Source organism: Nanorana parkeri, unplaced genomic scaffold (assembly GCF_000935625.1).
Source record: "Nanorana parkeri isolate BGI_ZX_2015 unplaced genomic scaffold, ASM93562v1 scaffold1328, whole genome shotgun sequence".
Classification (NCBI taxonomy): Eukaryota; Metazoa; Chordata; class Amphibia; order Anura; family Dicroglossidae; genus Nanorana; species Nanorana parkeri.
This window is the reverse complement of record NW_017307596.1, coordinates 252,366-268,957: the sequence shown is the minus strand read 5'-3', so window position 1 is coordinate 268,957 and position 16,592 is coordinate 252,366. Positions and strand designations below refer to the sequence as shown.

Below are 16,592 nucleotides of genomic sequence, written 5' to 3'. Positions count from 1 at the left end.
TGGCTAGAATGAGAGGCAGATGTGAGCACGGGACATTAAGCTTTAAGAGGAAAATAATTGCTTGTTCTTACAACCGTCCAATCCTAAACCTTCAAGCGTAAGATCAGACCGGACTACTAACCTGTATGAATTTTACTGTCAGATGGGACTTGCAGAGTATTTATCTGCACTGCATCACAGCCCTCTTTAGCTTGCAAAAGGTTAAACAGTTAATGCACCTTGGAATTGAAATTGATCTAACCCTGCTAAGGGCACATGTGCAATTGCTTTTGATAAAAAAAAGATTAAGATTTAAAGGTAGCAAAGCCAGCAGCAGATTGCATGGTTATATATTGGGAAACCAGAAGGAGTTGCCATGAAAGAATAATGGATCGGAGCATAGTAATTTAATTACTATAAACAAAAACAAAAAAAAGGCATAATTAAATTGGGGATAGTTAGTACTTCCCTGGTTTTTAATATTTACTACATGTAATTAAAATCTAGCATTTAAATTAATATGTGCATTGTTTCTGTTATTGCTGCCAAATAGTATTAATTTTGTCTTATAGAAATGCACTTTATTCTGTGGTTTTAATATGACAGAACAGGTCGGTCCTTTTGTATGTCGATTGAGGAGCTGCAGCGTTTTATGTTGTAGTATGGCACAATGCTCCGCCGTCATGTTTGTGAGACAGTGGATATACAAGACAAGATGGTACAAAATGGATTTCAGATACCTAGCAGAAGAGAATACCTTATGGCAATATGAGGTGATCTCCCAAGTATATAACTGTGCAAGTGAGTGGCGAAGTACTAAGGCAGTGAGATGGTAAAGCCAGTAGGTGGCAGTAATAAGCTAATCTTTACTCTTCAATGTTCCTTAAAAAAAAAAAATGGAAAAAAAAAGAGAGAACGAGCAAGAGAGACAAGAAATTAAGTCAGTCAAAGAGAAGAACTGAGAGTGAAGGTTGGCGTATGGCAAATGGAGGATCAGAGGATTTAAGGCACCTCTAAACTGTTGAATTTTTAGCAACTTACAATGTGTTGCTTAGCTTTGGGTCTATTGGCGTTTTACAAATCTAATGTTTCGTAGTGCAGATTCTTCTGAATCCTGTGAATGAACGACTGAAGTACCAGCAGAGGCAAACACAAGGGCTGCTGCAGATTGCAGAAATAGCAGCGTTTTGTCTAGGACTTGGGAGGAAAATAGCAGATGGGGGAACAAATTCAACTCGTATCTATGCCTTTTCAAAGAATTGCTTGTGCTTTTCCTGCTCAGAGCCTGCTATATTATTTTACCCACAAGATCTGTGCCGTTTACATGCACAACAGCTGAAGAGAATTATTAATCCCGGGGACTGCTTGGATAACTGTGTTTTGTTATTCACTGCATCTCTCTTGCAAGGATGCTAGAGTAAGTAAAAACGATTCTCATCTTCACAACCGCAGAAACATCTCCATATATACTCTTACATCTTTGCAGATTGCATTTTGTCCAAAACCATGGCGAATAGTCACAGCTAAATATATGAAACTATGAGCTCATTGCCTTGAAATCAAGACATGGACTATTTATCTAGAAGCCAATTTGCAATTGTGCGCATTATGACTCCGTGCTAACTTATTTCAATAATGACAGCCGTTTTGTTGTTTGGAAATGAAATTGAATTTGTACGATGTTTAGTGCTCTGCATCCAGAATAAGCACCAGTCACTGCGGCTCTTTCTTTAATGTGGAGTCCATTGGGAATCTGCAGCTATTGATTGCCCATGTTCACCACTTACAATAATAATTGCTGAATATACCTAAATACTTGTGAAAATGAGGACTGTGCTTTGATCCAGATTTTTTTAGTTTAACCGTGTGTTGAGGACTGCGGGGAGGAAGTGATAACATGGCAATGATCGGCAAAAAAATGAAAGAGGAACAGTTGAAGCAAATCTGGCTATGAATGCAGTAACTGTTCTCTATTCAACTGTGATTTCATCTTTTTTTTTTCCACCGTTTTATAATCTGTGCATCCAGCATGCTTTGCCTGTTGATTTGTTCCAGAATACAGAATGAAAACTGGAATTGAACTGAATACAATTGTTGGTTGTAAACTGATGTGGCTACTGGCCTTGCAGAACAGAAAAAAAAGTCTAAGAATGAAATGACTGAAACCAAGCCGTGGCTGTAATACTTAGCAATTGATGATCAACTTTGATGGGTCCTTGTATTTTGGATTTTGTCCAGATCGTCTGCAAATCCCCACCGTCTTTAATATTCATGAATTTCTGCCTGCAAATAGAGATAATATGATGCAATTGACAGTTGTTTTGGAGGCGTAGCTGACAACTTGGCATTTTCAAAGTGCATTTGTTTTTTTATAGCTTGTCTCTATTGGAAAGTTTGCAGCTACTTTTCCCAACCTCTCCCTCTAAATGCAATGTTTTTTTGCATGCCAACACTTTTTTTTTTTTTTCTCCCTCGAGCTGCTCAATCATACATCAGAATAGAATGTGTAAATTGCAGTCTGTCTAATCTTCTTTGGATGAGATAGTTATCATCTGCTTTAAACCATCCAAGATTGAAATACTTGATTTCTTGGAAAGTGAAATCAATCTCCTAATGCTGTCATAACTGCCCTCATGTGGCAGATCACTGGGGGCTTGCCTTCTCTATCAGTTTTTAATTTGACTGGGATTTTAGTGACAACAAAAACTAGATAACTGATAAACAGACACTGTTTGGGATGTGCCGCTTTGTCCTTTTTCACTTTTTCTATTGGGCTTCTGTTCAAGCTTTGAAAACTTTGAATTATTCAGTTTCAGAAGAAGGGGGGTCAAGAAATGCTATTGGCAATATTAACGATGCACAGCTGGAGCCTCCAGAACGGGGGAAAAGACCTAATTTTAGGGTGCTGGAGAACTCTGCTCCTCATTTATTGGATGTTGATTCGAACAGTGGGTTACTGTACACTAAGCAACGGATTGATCGTGAAGCTCTTTGCAAAAACAGTCCTAAGTGTGTAATTTCTCTAGAAGTTTTTGCAAATGACAAGGAGATATGTATGATCAAGGTTGAAATACTTGATATAAATGACAACTCTCCTAAATTTGCTTCCGATCAGATTGATATAGATATTTCAGAAAATGCCTCACCAGGTACCAGATTTCCTTTAACGACAGCACAAGACCCGGATTTTGGGACTAATGGCTTGAGGACTTATAAAATAAGAGGAGATTCTGGCTTGTTTTCCTTGGATATTAAATCTAGAGGGGATGGTACAAAAGTTCCTGAGTTAGTTATTCAGAGAGCCTTAGACAGAGAAGAACAGTCTCATCATACACTTATTTTAACTGCCTTTGATGGAGGAAACCCTCCAAGATCAGCCAATCTGCAGATAAACATTAAGGTTATTGATGCCAATGACAACAGTCCTGTTTTTGAATCAAAATCATACACTGTTGAAATAGCTGAGAATTCACCATTGGGGAAGAGGATAATTGACCTAAATTCTACAGATCCAGATGAGGGCTCTAATGCAGATATCTTGTATTCATTCAGTGGTTATGCATCTGAACAAGTATGGGACCTATTTTCCATTGATTCTCAAACTGGCGTGATACAGGTTAAAGGCAATATAGATTATGAAGAAATTCAGATGCTTGAAATTGATGTGCAGGCAGAAGACCAAGGACCAAACCCAATTCCCGTGCATTGCAAAGTGACTGTTTTAGTTACTGACATAAATGACAACTATCCATCTATCAGCTTTGTGTCTGTCCGCCAGGGGGCAATTAGTGAAGCCTCTCCTCCTGGTACTGTTATAGCCTTAGTTAGAGTTACTGATAAGGACTCTGGAAAAAATGGCCAATTCCAGTGCTGGGTCCTGGGCAATGTCCCATTTAAACTTGAAGATAACTATGACAACTTCTACACTGTTGTAACCAGTAGGCCTCTTGATCGTGAAATACAAGATGAATACAATATAACCATCATTGCTAGAGATAATGGAAACCCCTCGCTAGATTCTACAAATTCTTTCTCTGTAAGGATTTTGGATGAAAATGACAATCCTCCGAGTTTCTCTAAATCAATGTATGCATTGCAAGTTTCTGCAAATAATATCCCTGGAGAGTACCTTGGTTCAGTTCTTGCACAAGATCCAGATTTAGGGCAAAATGGAACTGTATCTTATTCTATATTCCCCTCGTACATTGATGGTGTGTCAATTTCCACATATGTTTCCATTAACCCAAGGAATGGAGCAATATATGCCCTAAGGACTTTCTATTATGAGCTAACAAAATATTTTGAATTTAAAGTAATCGCAAAGGACTTCGGCACTCCACATTTAGAAAGCAATGCCACTGTCAGAGTGTCTGTTTTAGATGTCAATAACAATGCGCCAGTCATTGTTCTACCCAGCTTACAGAATGATACCGCAGAAATTTATGTGCCACGGAATGTGGGCGTGGGATATGTTATCAGCACTGTTAGAGCTATGGACATTGACTTTGGAGAAAGTGGCCGAGTGACTTATGAAATAATTCAGGAAAGTAAAGAACACCTCTTTGAAATAGATTCAGTGACTGGAGAGATCAGATTGCTCAACTCGCATTGGGAGAATGTTGCCCCAGTGGTTGAACTAATAATCAAAGTCACCGATAATGGAAAACCATCACTTTCAACTGTAGCAAAATTAATCATAAAGGCAAATTCAGACTGTGTAGGGTGCATTAATGAAGAAGGCAACGTAATCGGAGAACAACGGGACTGGGACATCTACTTGCCCGTTTTGATTGCTCTGAGTGCAATTTCTATTATCCTTTTTGCTGCAATGGTCACAATAGTTGTTAAGTGTAAAAAGGAGAACAAAGATGTTGGATCCTACAGTGGTAGGACAGCCTATTCCACTCAACCTAAATTAGGAAAAATGAAAAAAAAAAACATAAACAAAAATGATATTATGCTTGTCCAGAGTGAAGTGGAAGAAAAAAATGCAATGAATGTTGTGAGCTGCCCATTACTTGTCACATCTCCAATGTATTTTGATTGTCAGTCCAGACTTCCTCTCAGTTCCTCTCATTCAGGCGTGATGTATTTTACTCCTACTTCTAATGAGACTGATCCTAAAGAGAATGCAGGTTGTCAAAATCAGAACAATGACACAGGCCCAGCAAGACTGGCCTCTGAAAATTCTTCTACCTCTACCTGGATACCATTAACTAAGGTAGGGATGAAATCATTTAATTAATTACTCATTACCAACATGGCTATTGATGACTGTATAGCTCACACAAATGGATGTATGTCTGCTTTTGAAGCTACAATGAAACTGCTATAGCTCTATTACCTAGTAATGGCCTGTTGCATTTATTCATTCTTTTTATTTTTCAGAGAGAAAGAGCTTGTGTTCTCTATCAGAAATGCAAGTTACTAGATAACAGAAACTGTTACTAATGTATAACAGAATCTCTTTTTTCAAAGAGAACTTGTCATGAATCTAAGGTTGTAAATCTGGTTACCCCCAAAAGGTGACATGCTTATTAATATTATTGTCAACAAAACATTTTCTGTTCTCCCTTCATTTTAAGGAATGCTCTGTACAGTATTCTTGACATGGGCAAGATGGAGTTTTAGCATTGTGGTATGGCTTGGGGCAGTGCTGGGGCATCCGGATCAAGGATAATGGCTTGAAGAAACAGAAAATGTTTTGCTGACCATTACAAGTATGTATGTAAGTGTGGGCAAAAAAAAAGCAGGTGGCACATCTCTCCAATACATGCACATGTCCCTTTTTGATATACATGTTTAAAAAAGCTGCAAGTACTGCAGATTATCTGATAATCCTGCCAGAAATGCAGTCAGCTTCTAACTTCCTGTAGTGGGCTGACGACGCTGCCACTGCTGCACTGAAATCCCTTCATATTTTTCAGCACCCACAGCATTTTTAAAGAGATATAATGTGGAGGAATGTGTATGTATTAAGCTGGCCATACACTAGTAGTTTTTTTTTTTTCTTTATCTCTGTAGGAGGAACAGTGTGGATGGACTAATATCCCGCTGCCAGCTATTGTAGTCAGCAGCCGCTGAATACCCGGATAGTACCTGCTTCTGATTGGATGCAGACACCGTTCAGTCGGAAATTTTCAGACCGGCTCCTTCGACAAAAGTTGGTTGAAAAACCAAGCGGAGGGGTGCCAACAGTTTATTAGAAATTGGCCTAATTCATCGCCCATGGGGATGAACAAGAAAAATCTTATGGTGTATGGCCAGCTTTACTGTATCTTGCTTGATCTGCATATTTCTTACTGGTCAATGACTCAGAATGTCAGATGTTCATTCAAACAGCCCGGAAACCAGCATTTTACGAAGGAGTTAAGCAGTTATATCCCCTTTTTCATGACAGGGTTTCTTTAAACTGAACTGAACTATCACTAATCCTGGAACGGAAATTCCCTATTCCACACATTTAACTGGAATAGGCATACTGTTTATCAGTAAATGAGATGCTCATGTCAGTGTTTCAGAATATGGAAGAATATCAATGATTCTGTATATGAATGAATTTGAATATTTATATCTGCCTAGATTGCTGTAAGATTATGCATATGCAAGGGAACCGTTATTACATGCATTATTGTTATTGTCAGAAACTGTTAACAGCTCTATTTATGTTAAAGTGACACTAAGGCCTTGTTCACACCAAGCGTGTTCCAGGAGCAGAGCAGTTACAGACCGGATCAAAACTGCGTCCAATGTATTCCAATGGTATTTTGGGCTCTAGTTCACACCTCAGCGTTTAGTTCCAGAGCATGTAAAAAAACTGTAGCAAGCCCTATTTTAGCTGCTCTGGAATGCATGCAAACACATCAAAAACAAATGCAAATGCCCTGGAACGCACTGAAAGCCCATTCTAAACTAAAAAAAAGTTTTGTTTTTTTTTACCAAAAACGGCCTGTAACGCATCAAAAAACGCGGAACAACCCACTGCACTGCATGTGCAGAAACTCATGCAGATCTGGTCTGCATTTGGTGTGAACAAGCCCTAAACTCAGCAGTTAAAGTCTTAAACATGCATTTAAGTACCTTAACTATTAATAAAACTGTGGCACTGAAGCTTGTTTGTGTATGATTCACCTGGAGATCCTAAAATCATCTCGGAATTCATGCTGACACTTTCCTTCCTTCTGGGAGGTGACTACTTTTGTTCCCCATGGTCCCTGTGTGTGTTGTAAAGTAGCCACCACTCCAAGCTCGCTCCTGTGATGGACTGCAGTCTCAATACAAATGAGTAAACTAAACATGAGATTGTAGTCCATCACAGGAGTGAGCTTGAACTTGGCTACTTTACAACCACACACAGGGACCATGGAGAACAGAAGTAGCCACCCTACAGAAGGAAGGACGGTGTCACCATGAATTCAGAGATGATTTGAGGATCTACAGCCGAGTGATACACAAATATGATACATTTTTGTTATTAGTTAAGGTACTTGAATGCATTTTTAAGATTTAACTCCCGAGTTTAGTGTCACTTTAATGTATTCAGGTAATGTATTCAGATTAGCATATTAGTCTACGTATGCCCTTTAATGATTCTGGGACTCATTGGGTCTGTGGCATAATGCCCTACCTGAGGATTGCAGGATACATTACTTAACCCAGCAGCAGATAACCGTGATAAATGTATAAGAGTTATATGAGCTTAGACACCTGCATGTCTAAATGTATCAGCTCTACGGTGAAGGGATATTATGCCCACAAAGTTGTCACTTGAAGAACTAAACTGTGTAGGTACTTGTCATGTTAAACTGGTGTTTTGTGGGTCAGAAAATGGCCCCCTCGCTTTAAATGAGGCCTGAGCTGTTATTCAGTTAATAAAACCTATACTTGCTAGCATGATTTTGTAGCTTAATACTTAAGGCAATGTATTAAGATAATTTACCGTTTCTACTGTCCAAAATTGCTGTCTAAAATTAAATCTATTTTGATGGTGAGCTCTGGTCACTGCTGGTTGTTGCAATGAAGAAGATAGATGAATTAACTGTGTATCATTTCCAGATGCAATGGTTATTAGGGCATTCTTGTTACCCTACAAGAATGGGTAACAACCCATTCTTGTAGGTTTCAGTCTTCATCTTAAGTAGGAATGAATGTTGAGTTAGGGTCAACCATGACTTTGACCCACACCCAAGCTGTCTGCAGTTTGCTGAATGGATGAACTATTTGGCCAGTTTTCTGCCTGCCAAACTACCCTCCGTGACCTAATAACCATTGTCGCTGTGCACCCTGCACAATGTCATTGGTTGACTGATGGCTGAGCCACACAGTGTAATTGGCTTCTAGGACACAGGCTGGCCAGCATCTTGGCAATCGATGACACTGTGGGTTTCACCAAGTCATTACTTGCTAAGACAATTGCGGTCCCACAGCATCATTGGTTGTTATGGTGTGCCTGCCTGCGTCCTGATAACCAATGATGATATGTAGATTGCACATTGTGTCATTGGTTGACTGGTGGCTGAGTGATACAGTGTCATTGGTAGCAAGGACACTAGAGGCTGGACAAAACAGTGCCACTGTTTGCTAGGATGTTCTCAGCTGAACCACGCATTGTCATTGGTTGCTAAGACGCTGGTGGCCCCACAGTGTTGTTGGTTGTTATGGTGCACCTACCTGCTTCCTAGCAACCAATGATGCTGGGCGAGCTAGCTGATAGCGTCCTTGCAAACACTGTCAATGTGCGGATCACTATCTGCGTCTAGTACCGCTCATCCATCCATGCATGCATGTAACTGCTCGGATGTATGGTTAGTTGTCTACAGCATTGGCATTTGTCGGCCTGTATTTCAGCAGGGTGCTGGCTGCAGCTGGATGTAGACATCTGTAACTCCCGGGTGCAAAAGTTCAATCCTTCTTGACATTGTATAGCCGTTTTGCGTCTGTGTGATTGAGGCCTAACACCGTTTTAATCGTTAGAAAATGAGCAACTTGTATGATTACCACGCTTCAGAAGCCTCAAACCATGGAGATTTACCCATCTTTATCTGGTTAGCTGTGTGCACTTGTGGGCAACAACCAATAGCTGTGTGCACTTGTGGGCAACAACCAGTATTAAACCACTAAATACTTGATTATAACATGCTGCAGGTATATACATACACATGAACATATGTGTACTTTATACTCAATAATTAAAAAAAGAAAACAGTGTGTGCAAGTGAAAGGTTGCTGGGAAACATAGTTTTAATGGGCGCTGCCCCTTGCTGATTTGTAGGCTGTCATTCTAATCCCAGCTTCACCACCTAGATTCACTGACCTGGAAAAGTATTCAGGATGGCAATTTTGACATGTCAGACTTCATAGACCACATACTGTCAGGCTCTCCTTGAAGAGAATGTATAGTGTTTATGACTAGGAGGGCACAGTAAAGTAAAATACAGAGCACCCTATGGTGGGTAATCTATAAATCCTGGTATTTGATGCAGTAAAAATATGGAAGGTCAAGCACGTAAGAAGTGAAAGGAACATTAAAATTACTTAAAGTTATAGACCACAATATTATGTGCTCAGTGAACCATTTTATGATTTCCTTTTACAATAAAACATTGAAAACAATTTCAGATGTACACTTTAGGCTTTTTTATGCCATCTCATTAAAAGTGAGTATTTAAATAATTCTTATATAGTTTTTTTTCTTTACTATTTCTATGAATTATTGAATATTTGTTTAGCCTATCAGTAAGTTTATATTATTATATAATACTCCATACAAAGCAGGCACAGTTTCCATAGACTTTTTATTGTCACTATCCATAAAAAAGTTACTACAAAGGTACTACAAAGCAAGCACATCTCTTTGTGTGTTTAATAACTGTGCTACTTATACAGCCAAATGCCATCATCTCTGGAGTAACAAAATGAAAACAAACAATGACTGGATGTGGGCAATATTTGTGTTTTCTTTTACACTACGGATTGAAAACAAATGGCTGGAATATTGCTGGTATTTAAACAGCACATTTATTTATCATTATCATTACATCCTACCTAAAAGGGGAAGGGATTTGGATCCAAAAAATGGATTTTCTCTCCAAGAGATGAACAATTGGGAGCTATTAATATCGCTTATCCCGTTTCTATCCTTGTAATACTATTTCATATTTTCATTGATTCATCATTCCCCAACTGATGATTGCAAACGGCAAATGAGCTCTTCTTGTGGGTGAAGTACTGGGTTTTGCTCAGAAAACAGAAAGCAGAACCTTCCTGCGATGTTGTTTCCTAATGAATTAGAGCTACAGGAAGCTTGTGGAGTGCAGAGACAAATACCATCATAAACATGAACTGTGCACAGCAGCCTCCTCTGCAACACCACACTGCTAGCAGTATCAATAGGCTGCAGCTTTCAGAAATAGAATTGTATACACTTGAGACATTAATGTTTACCTGGCTCAGGTATTGAAATTGAAGAATACTTAGAATTAGGGAAACCTGGCAACTTGTCTTTTACAGGTAAGCACCACCATATAAATGCAAAAGATGATTCATGGGAGAATGGACTGTACTTTGTTGTTCTCAATCCTCTTGCTGCAGCAGAGTAGTTGGGAGAGAGGGCATTGCTGATGGACACGTCTGACAGGGGAGGTCAGACCTGCAGCTACAGTGTGAAGACATTTTCGCCTTTAGGAATTGTACTCCAGCAGTCCCCCTTGCTGTTGCTGATGGCAAACTGCCCTGTTTGACCATACGGGTCACGTTTGCCTTAGGCTGACCCTGCAGACACCTTACTAGCTTCAGTACTACACTCCAGGTTTAGCTTTCTTAATAATCATTTTATTTCTTAGCATTAATCATGTAGAAGGCTGGTGACAAAAGGAATAGAGCGTGCAGAGTGTAATTATTCAAGTGTGCCTAGGCCAGCAGGCATTCTAAATACAGCCCTGCAAACATGTGAGTACGAAAGCCTCTTCTCACTAATCAACAGAGCATAATAATGCTTCCATTTGTGCAAGAAGGTCTGAAGTAAAAAAGCGGGCTTAAATCAGACATGGCCCCCTCCACAGCAGGGTACGTTGTGTGGTGTTTTTTTTTGCCCTTTCTTCTGCTATTCTTGTTGCTACCCTACTCTTTGTGTTTTTTTGGAAAAAAATCAACTGCCAAATATAGTTTCCCATTGTTTAATATGGCTTTGTTGGCGTGTACTCCTGCTCCAACTTTACAGAACATAACCATTTACCATTCAGTTCAATTTGAGATATCCTCAATATACCCCGAATGCAGCCTTTTGCATTTGTTAAATCTACCATGAATGTGGTATTTGTCATACAGATAGTGACATATTGATCAGTGCTTAGAGAACTGGTAAGAATGCTGTCAGCATCCAATCAAGTGCAGAGCCATTCACAAAGCAATGGACCCTTAAACCAACTGTGAATAGATAACATTTGAGAGTGCTATTGTTTTGGCTTTTGTTTCGTAATTCCCCTTATGTCCAACCAAGCCCCTCTTGCCAATCCAATTTACTATTGGGATAATCCTCTCACAATAGAACCTTCTAGGAATAGAAAAAAAAAGTCAAGGAGTTAAGAGGCAGACTTTGAGGGCACGGTGTCACTGGAACATATAAATGTGCAGAATGCAGAGTGTACAGCACATAAAGGTGAATACACCAAAGCCTTGAACTTTTATCAATAAATGTAAATGGTAAAGGATAGATATAGTTGATTTGATTATACTATAGTTTAAATCATATTTGGAAAGGTAATGGGATACATTTGAAACAACAAATAAAGCTAGCTGAATCGGCCTGAATTCGAGCCGTGGGTGGTCCTGTTGGCACCACCCAGCTCGTCAAAAGTAGATTTTGAAATCAAAGCAGCCAGATGGAAAATTGTCAGCTGAAGAGTGACTACATTCAATCAGATTAAAGGTGCCCATACACCTTGCGATTATCGTACGATAACCGTGGGAAATCCCGCGATCGTACGATAATCGCAAGGTGTATGGAAGGCGTGCAACCGTTTCTACTGTACGGTCGCACGTCTTTTGTCTCCCGTTCAGGCTTGAAAACCCGCCGAGAATCATACGATTGTCTGCGGGTTAGTGCCGTTCTCAGGAGACAAATGCCAAACGGGCCGGTGTGCGCAAGCGCATACTGCCCATTCAGCATTGCAGTACGTACAAGCTTTTAATTAGCAAGATGGGCAGATCGTACGAGCTTTTAATTAGCTTACAACCATCGCAAGACAAAAGTATTGCGATAGTTGTAAGGTGTATGGGCACCTTAAGGGCCTGTTCACATGAGTTTCATGTCCGGATCAGGTGCGGATCTGCAGACGCGGTGCTATGTGTTTTTGCCGCGTTTTTGATGCATTCCAGTTAAAAAAAAAAACACATTTTTTTTTGCTGGAGTAGGGCTATCGTTATGTTAGCTGCAGTGCGTTTTTGACTTGTTTTTGATGCGTTTTGCGTTTCCGGACCGTTTCCTGACCGTACAAAATGTGACATGCAGTATTTTTCTGTCGTAACCTGAACGGACTGCGCATGTGAGAACTGTAGCCCATAAAACACATAGGGATACATTGGGATGCATTTTTAGTGAAGGAGCGTACGGATCAGGTCAGCACAGAAAACGGATGTCGTGTGAACAGGCCCTAAGTCACTGTTCAGGTTTTCGGGCAGCGGTGTAGCCAGCAGCTGTGTGAATACAATAGCCGGCAGTGCAGATTCCTCCATCCACACAGTTTATTGTGGATGGGTTAATCAAGTGATTTTTCTCGTTCAGCCCACAGCTACATGTGACGTACATGGTTCACTTTACAGATGATTGCCATAAAGTACCTGTGCATTATTTATAATCATGATTTTTAAATGTAGATCACACCAACAAGCTACTGTAAGATTGGTTTATAAGATGTATATGTTAAAATTGTTTGATACAGAGATAAGAAACCGACCTGAACAAATGTTATACCGCATCACAATGGTGCAAAGCACTTATGTATGTAACAGCTGCAACTAAATGTGTTCATCTCTGGGAATTATCCCAATAGATAACCTTACAATGGTATTTTACACCTTACCGCTTGGCTAACATTTTCAGGTCTCCCTCGCGTATCTCCATAATTATTGGACCGCAATATTCCACATTCTTGGCACAATTTTCGGTATTGGCACAAATTTCGCTGCATTTGGCGTAATTGCATCTTGGCATTGATCATATTGCTCCTTCTTACCGCACAGTAGTTACCCACATTTTGCTGGCACTCAGGTGATCTCAAGGGTTAATCTTCATGATTCTTATGAGAAAGACTTTGCCTTTACCAGACAAGATGTGCATGCATTTGCTGAAACTTGGGAGGCTTGAACAACGTTATACTCTTCTCTACAGGTGGCTTAGCACTCCCAGGATATATTCCCCTCTGATGCACCTCTCTAGTGAATATATGCGCTTATTTTACTTCATCTATGTTTATCATTTATATTTACTTTATTACTCATTTAATCATGAATTTGGAATGTTGCAATAATGACACATTGTTTGCCTGATCTCTTTCTTAATTATTTCATTTCCAAACGGTATTTAACGTTTGAAAATGAATTAAAAACTATTTAAATGTAAAAAAAAAATAGTGTGATAAAGAAATGCTCCAAAAAAGTAGGAGATGTAAAAAAAAAAAGAAGCAAAGCGCAAAGAAAGGGGCACAAAGATGGCCACCGTAGAGTCACAGAATCCATTCATAGTGTGTTTACCTATTGTTATGACCAATAAACATATTTCTATATTGAGTATTACACTTGGAAGTACTTCTTTTCCATACTGGGGCCTTTGCTAACCTCACTTCTGGTTCCTTTGTGGCTGTATGCTCCACCCTATGTTAAAATTGTTAAGAGCATTATTATCATAGACCAGATTATTTTGCTGGGCCACCCAGGATAGGATATAACCAGAAACTTGTATAAATAAATGAGGCTTAAAAAAAAATTTGGATGCTACTAAGTTGATTAAGCTAAAAGTTAAAGCTGGCCAGTAAAATAGAACTTCGGGCTACTCCCGCACTGAAAGGGTTAAGTGCTCATTTCTGTCTAGGTGTAAAAAAAAAAAAAAATAGTTACTCTCTCGATACTCGGAGCTGGCTTGCTCTTAGGCCTGTCCCTGGAGCCTCTTGCCTCCTCCGCTGCAGCGGTCTAAGGTCCCGTAAATCATCAGGTTCTATAAACAGTGTATAGACGTGAGGACCCTGGTGAAAATTCCAATGCTGCAGCATAGAAGGAGAGAAGCTTCAGTGACTGGAGAAGCTGGCGTCTGGCTCAGCCGTTTGGGTGAGTATAACTTTTTTTTTAATCACCTAGACAAAAACAAGCAATTAACCCTTACTTTGCGGGGGTCGCCCCTCTGCAAGGGTAAAAACACTTTTGCCTGGAGTTCTTCTTTAATGCGGCTATTGAAACTGATTGAAAATTGCCATGTGTATGGCCAGGTTAAGGCTACATGGGCAATCTCAGAGACTAAAAAACATTCTTCATGCAAATATTGCTGTTTAGTGGTTAGATAAGTTGGAATTAATCTCACCGGGCATACTTATATGGGAAGAATTGTCTAAGAATCTCTTAAATGAGCATTTGTTAGGTGATTAATCCCCCGCTTCCATCCAAGTCTATGCAGTGGACTGGAAGATCAATCACTTGATTTGTTATGTGATTAAATTGCAGCATTGTGCAATTATGGGAGATCGATCACTAAACTGCGCTCTTATTATGCTTTGTGTGGTTGCTCACATTGAAGGCCCATTTACACTACCGAGCTGTGGTGACACGCATGTCATTTTCAGGCCGCGCTGACGTGTGTAACATGTGTTACTGTGTTGGAGTGCTATTCATTTTGAAGCACACATCAACACAAAGGGGTCTATTCACTAAGCTGCAAAAGTGAAAGACCGACCTGAAGTGAAGTGAGCCGAACAGCTATTCACTTCATGCTGGTACGGCTGATTTCAGCTGTATATCGGCTGAAATCAGCCGTACATCGGGTAGCTTTACGTGGCTTCGGATCGGCCGAATATGCTCAGCATGTTCCACTAAATACAATTTAGTAAACTAAACATGAGATTGTAGCCCATCACGGGAGTGAGCTTAGAGTGGTGACTACAACACACACAGGGACCATGGGCAACAAAAGTAGCCACCCCCCAGACGGAAGGACAGTAGCAACACCAATTCAGAGATGATTTGGGGATCTACAGCTGATTGATACACAAATAAGATAAATTTTTGTTAAAAATGTGTTCAAGTACCTTAACTATTAATGAAGCGCACATTAACACGTGATATAAGGGAATGTTAACGCACTGCAACAAACTCTTCTAATTAATCGCTGGCATAAAAAACAAGATGGGGTTAAAAAGGCAGGTTCATTGCAACTTCTTCCCATGCCTTGTGGTTGGTGCATCAGATGGGTTTAGCTGGGATATCTGGTGCAAAGATCTCACCACAGGAAGCCACAACAATTATAAGAAGCTCCACAGTTGCAGGCATGGTTTAGCCTGCCTGCAACTGTGGAGTGACTCTTAATACACTGTTTACAATTTTCCAGGTACATTAATTTTCCAGTCTTTTTATACACCATAATACATGCTAATACTTAGTTCACGTGAAGCTGGCAATAACAAAAAGAATAGCACTTCATACTTCAAGCACATCTGTATTTAGTCTAACACATCCATATTGTTAATCACTTTAATGTTATTTATATCTCAATACAAGCAAACTCCTTTTCTGAGGAGGAGGTTGAAGGAACAGCAGTGTACAAAAATAATTGAGGGAAAACTATTTTTGCATTAATAATAGAAGCTGTTCTAGTGTAAAATTAATAATCAAGCTTTTCTTACTGAGCGCAGTGCGAGGCAGCTGCACTTCATATTTCATTACCTTGGTAATATCCTCTGGTATTCAAGTTAAGATATTTAACTAGATTAATAAATGTACATCTATTTATCTGGATATCTATTTCGCCTTAAAGAATGTTCTCCCAAAACAGAGCTGTCTTTTTTTCTTTGATTGTTCTTTTAAATATGATTCCTAGTTTTATATTTTCTACTGCTTTTCATTTCCCACACACAGATATATCCAGAGAGTGGAAGTTGTAGGCCATATTTACTAATGTCCACCCAGCCAATGTTATTGCACATGACTGCGGATGCCAACAGGCAGAGGATGGGCACTTAACCTCTTGCCGTCCGCCCGTAGTAAAAAAACGGACAGACGGCACTGCAGCATCTGCGGGTTGCCGTCTCCAGACGGCAATTTTTTTCTGCTCGCGCGCGCCCCCTAGCGGGCACGCACGGGCAGAAAAGGCCCGTCCAATGCGAACACCCGGTACCGGGTGTTACACATATAGGCGATCAGCGGGTCCATAGCCCGCCGATCGCCTATATGTGCTCGTTCGCGGCCCTGACCCCTCACCTTGATTCCCGGGATCCGCTGCCCCATCTTGGATCCCGGGACCGGCTCCGAGGGCGTCAGGAGGAGGAGGACGGGAGATCAGCTCCTTGCTGATCCCCGTCCGGGCTGTGAATGCAGAAGTGATGTGTGTTACATCACTTCCGCATTCACCTGTC

At 40.1% G+C, this 16,592-nt stretch overlaps 1 protein-coding gene across 4 annotated transcripts in view; it reads left to right on the top strand.

The window, feature by feature from the left end:
• Positions 1-16,592, top strand: part of PCDH17 (protocadherin 17) — a 221,797-nt gene that overhangs the window by 13,462 nt on the left and 191,743 nt on the right. For 2 of the 4 annotated variants that reach the window (XM_018569391.1, XM_018569388.1), the window contains exon 1: positions 1,404-5,200. The exons of the other annotated variants lie outside the window; for them this stretch is intronic. In XM_018569391.1, the coding sequence (XP_018424893.1) occupies positions 2,717-5,200 (2,484 nt within the window). In that variant the 5' untranslated portion in view covers positions 1,404-2,716. Of the gene's footprint in view, positions 1-1,403; positions 5,201-16,592 lie in introns of those variants that run through there. 4 annotated transcript variants of the gene reach the window in all.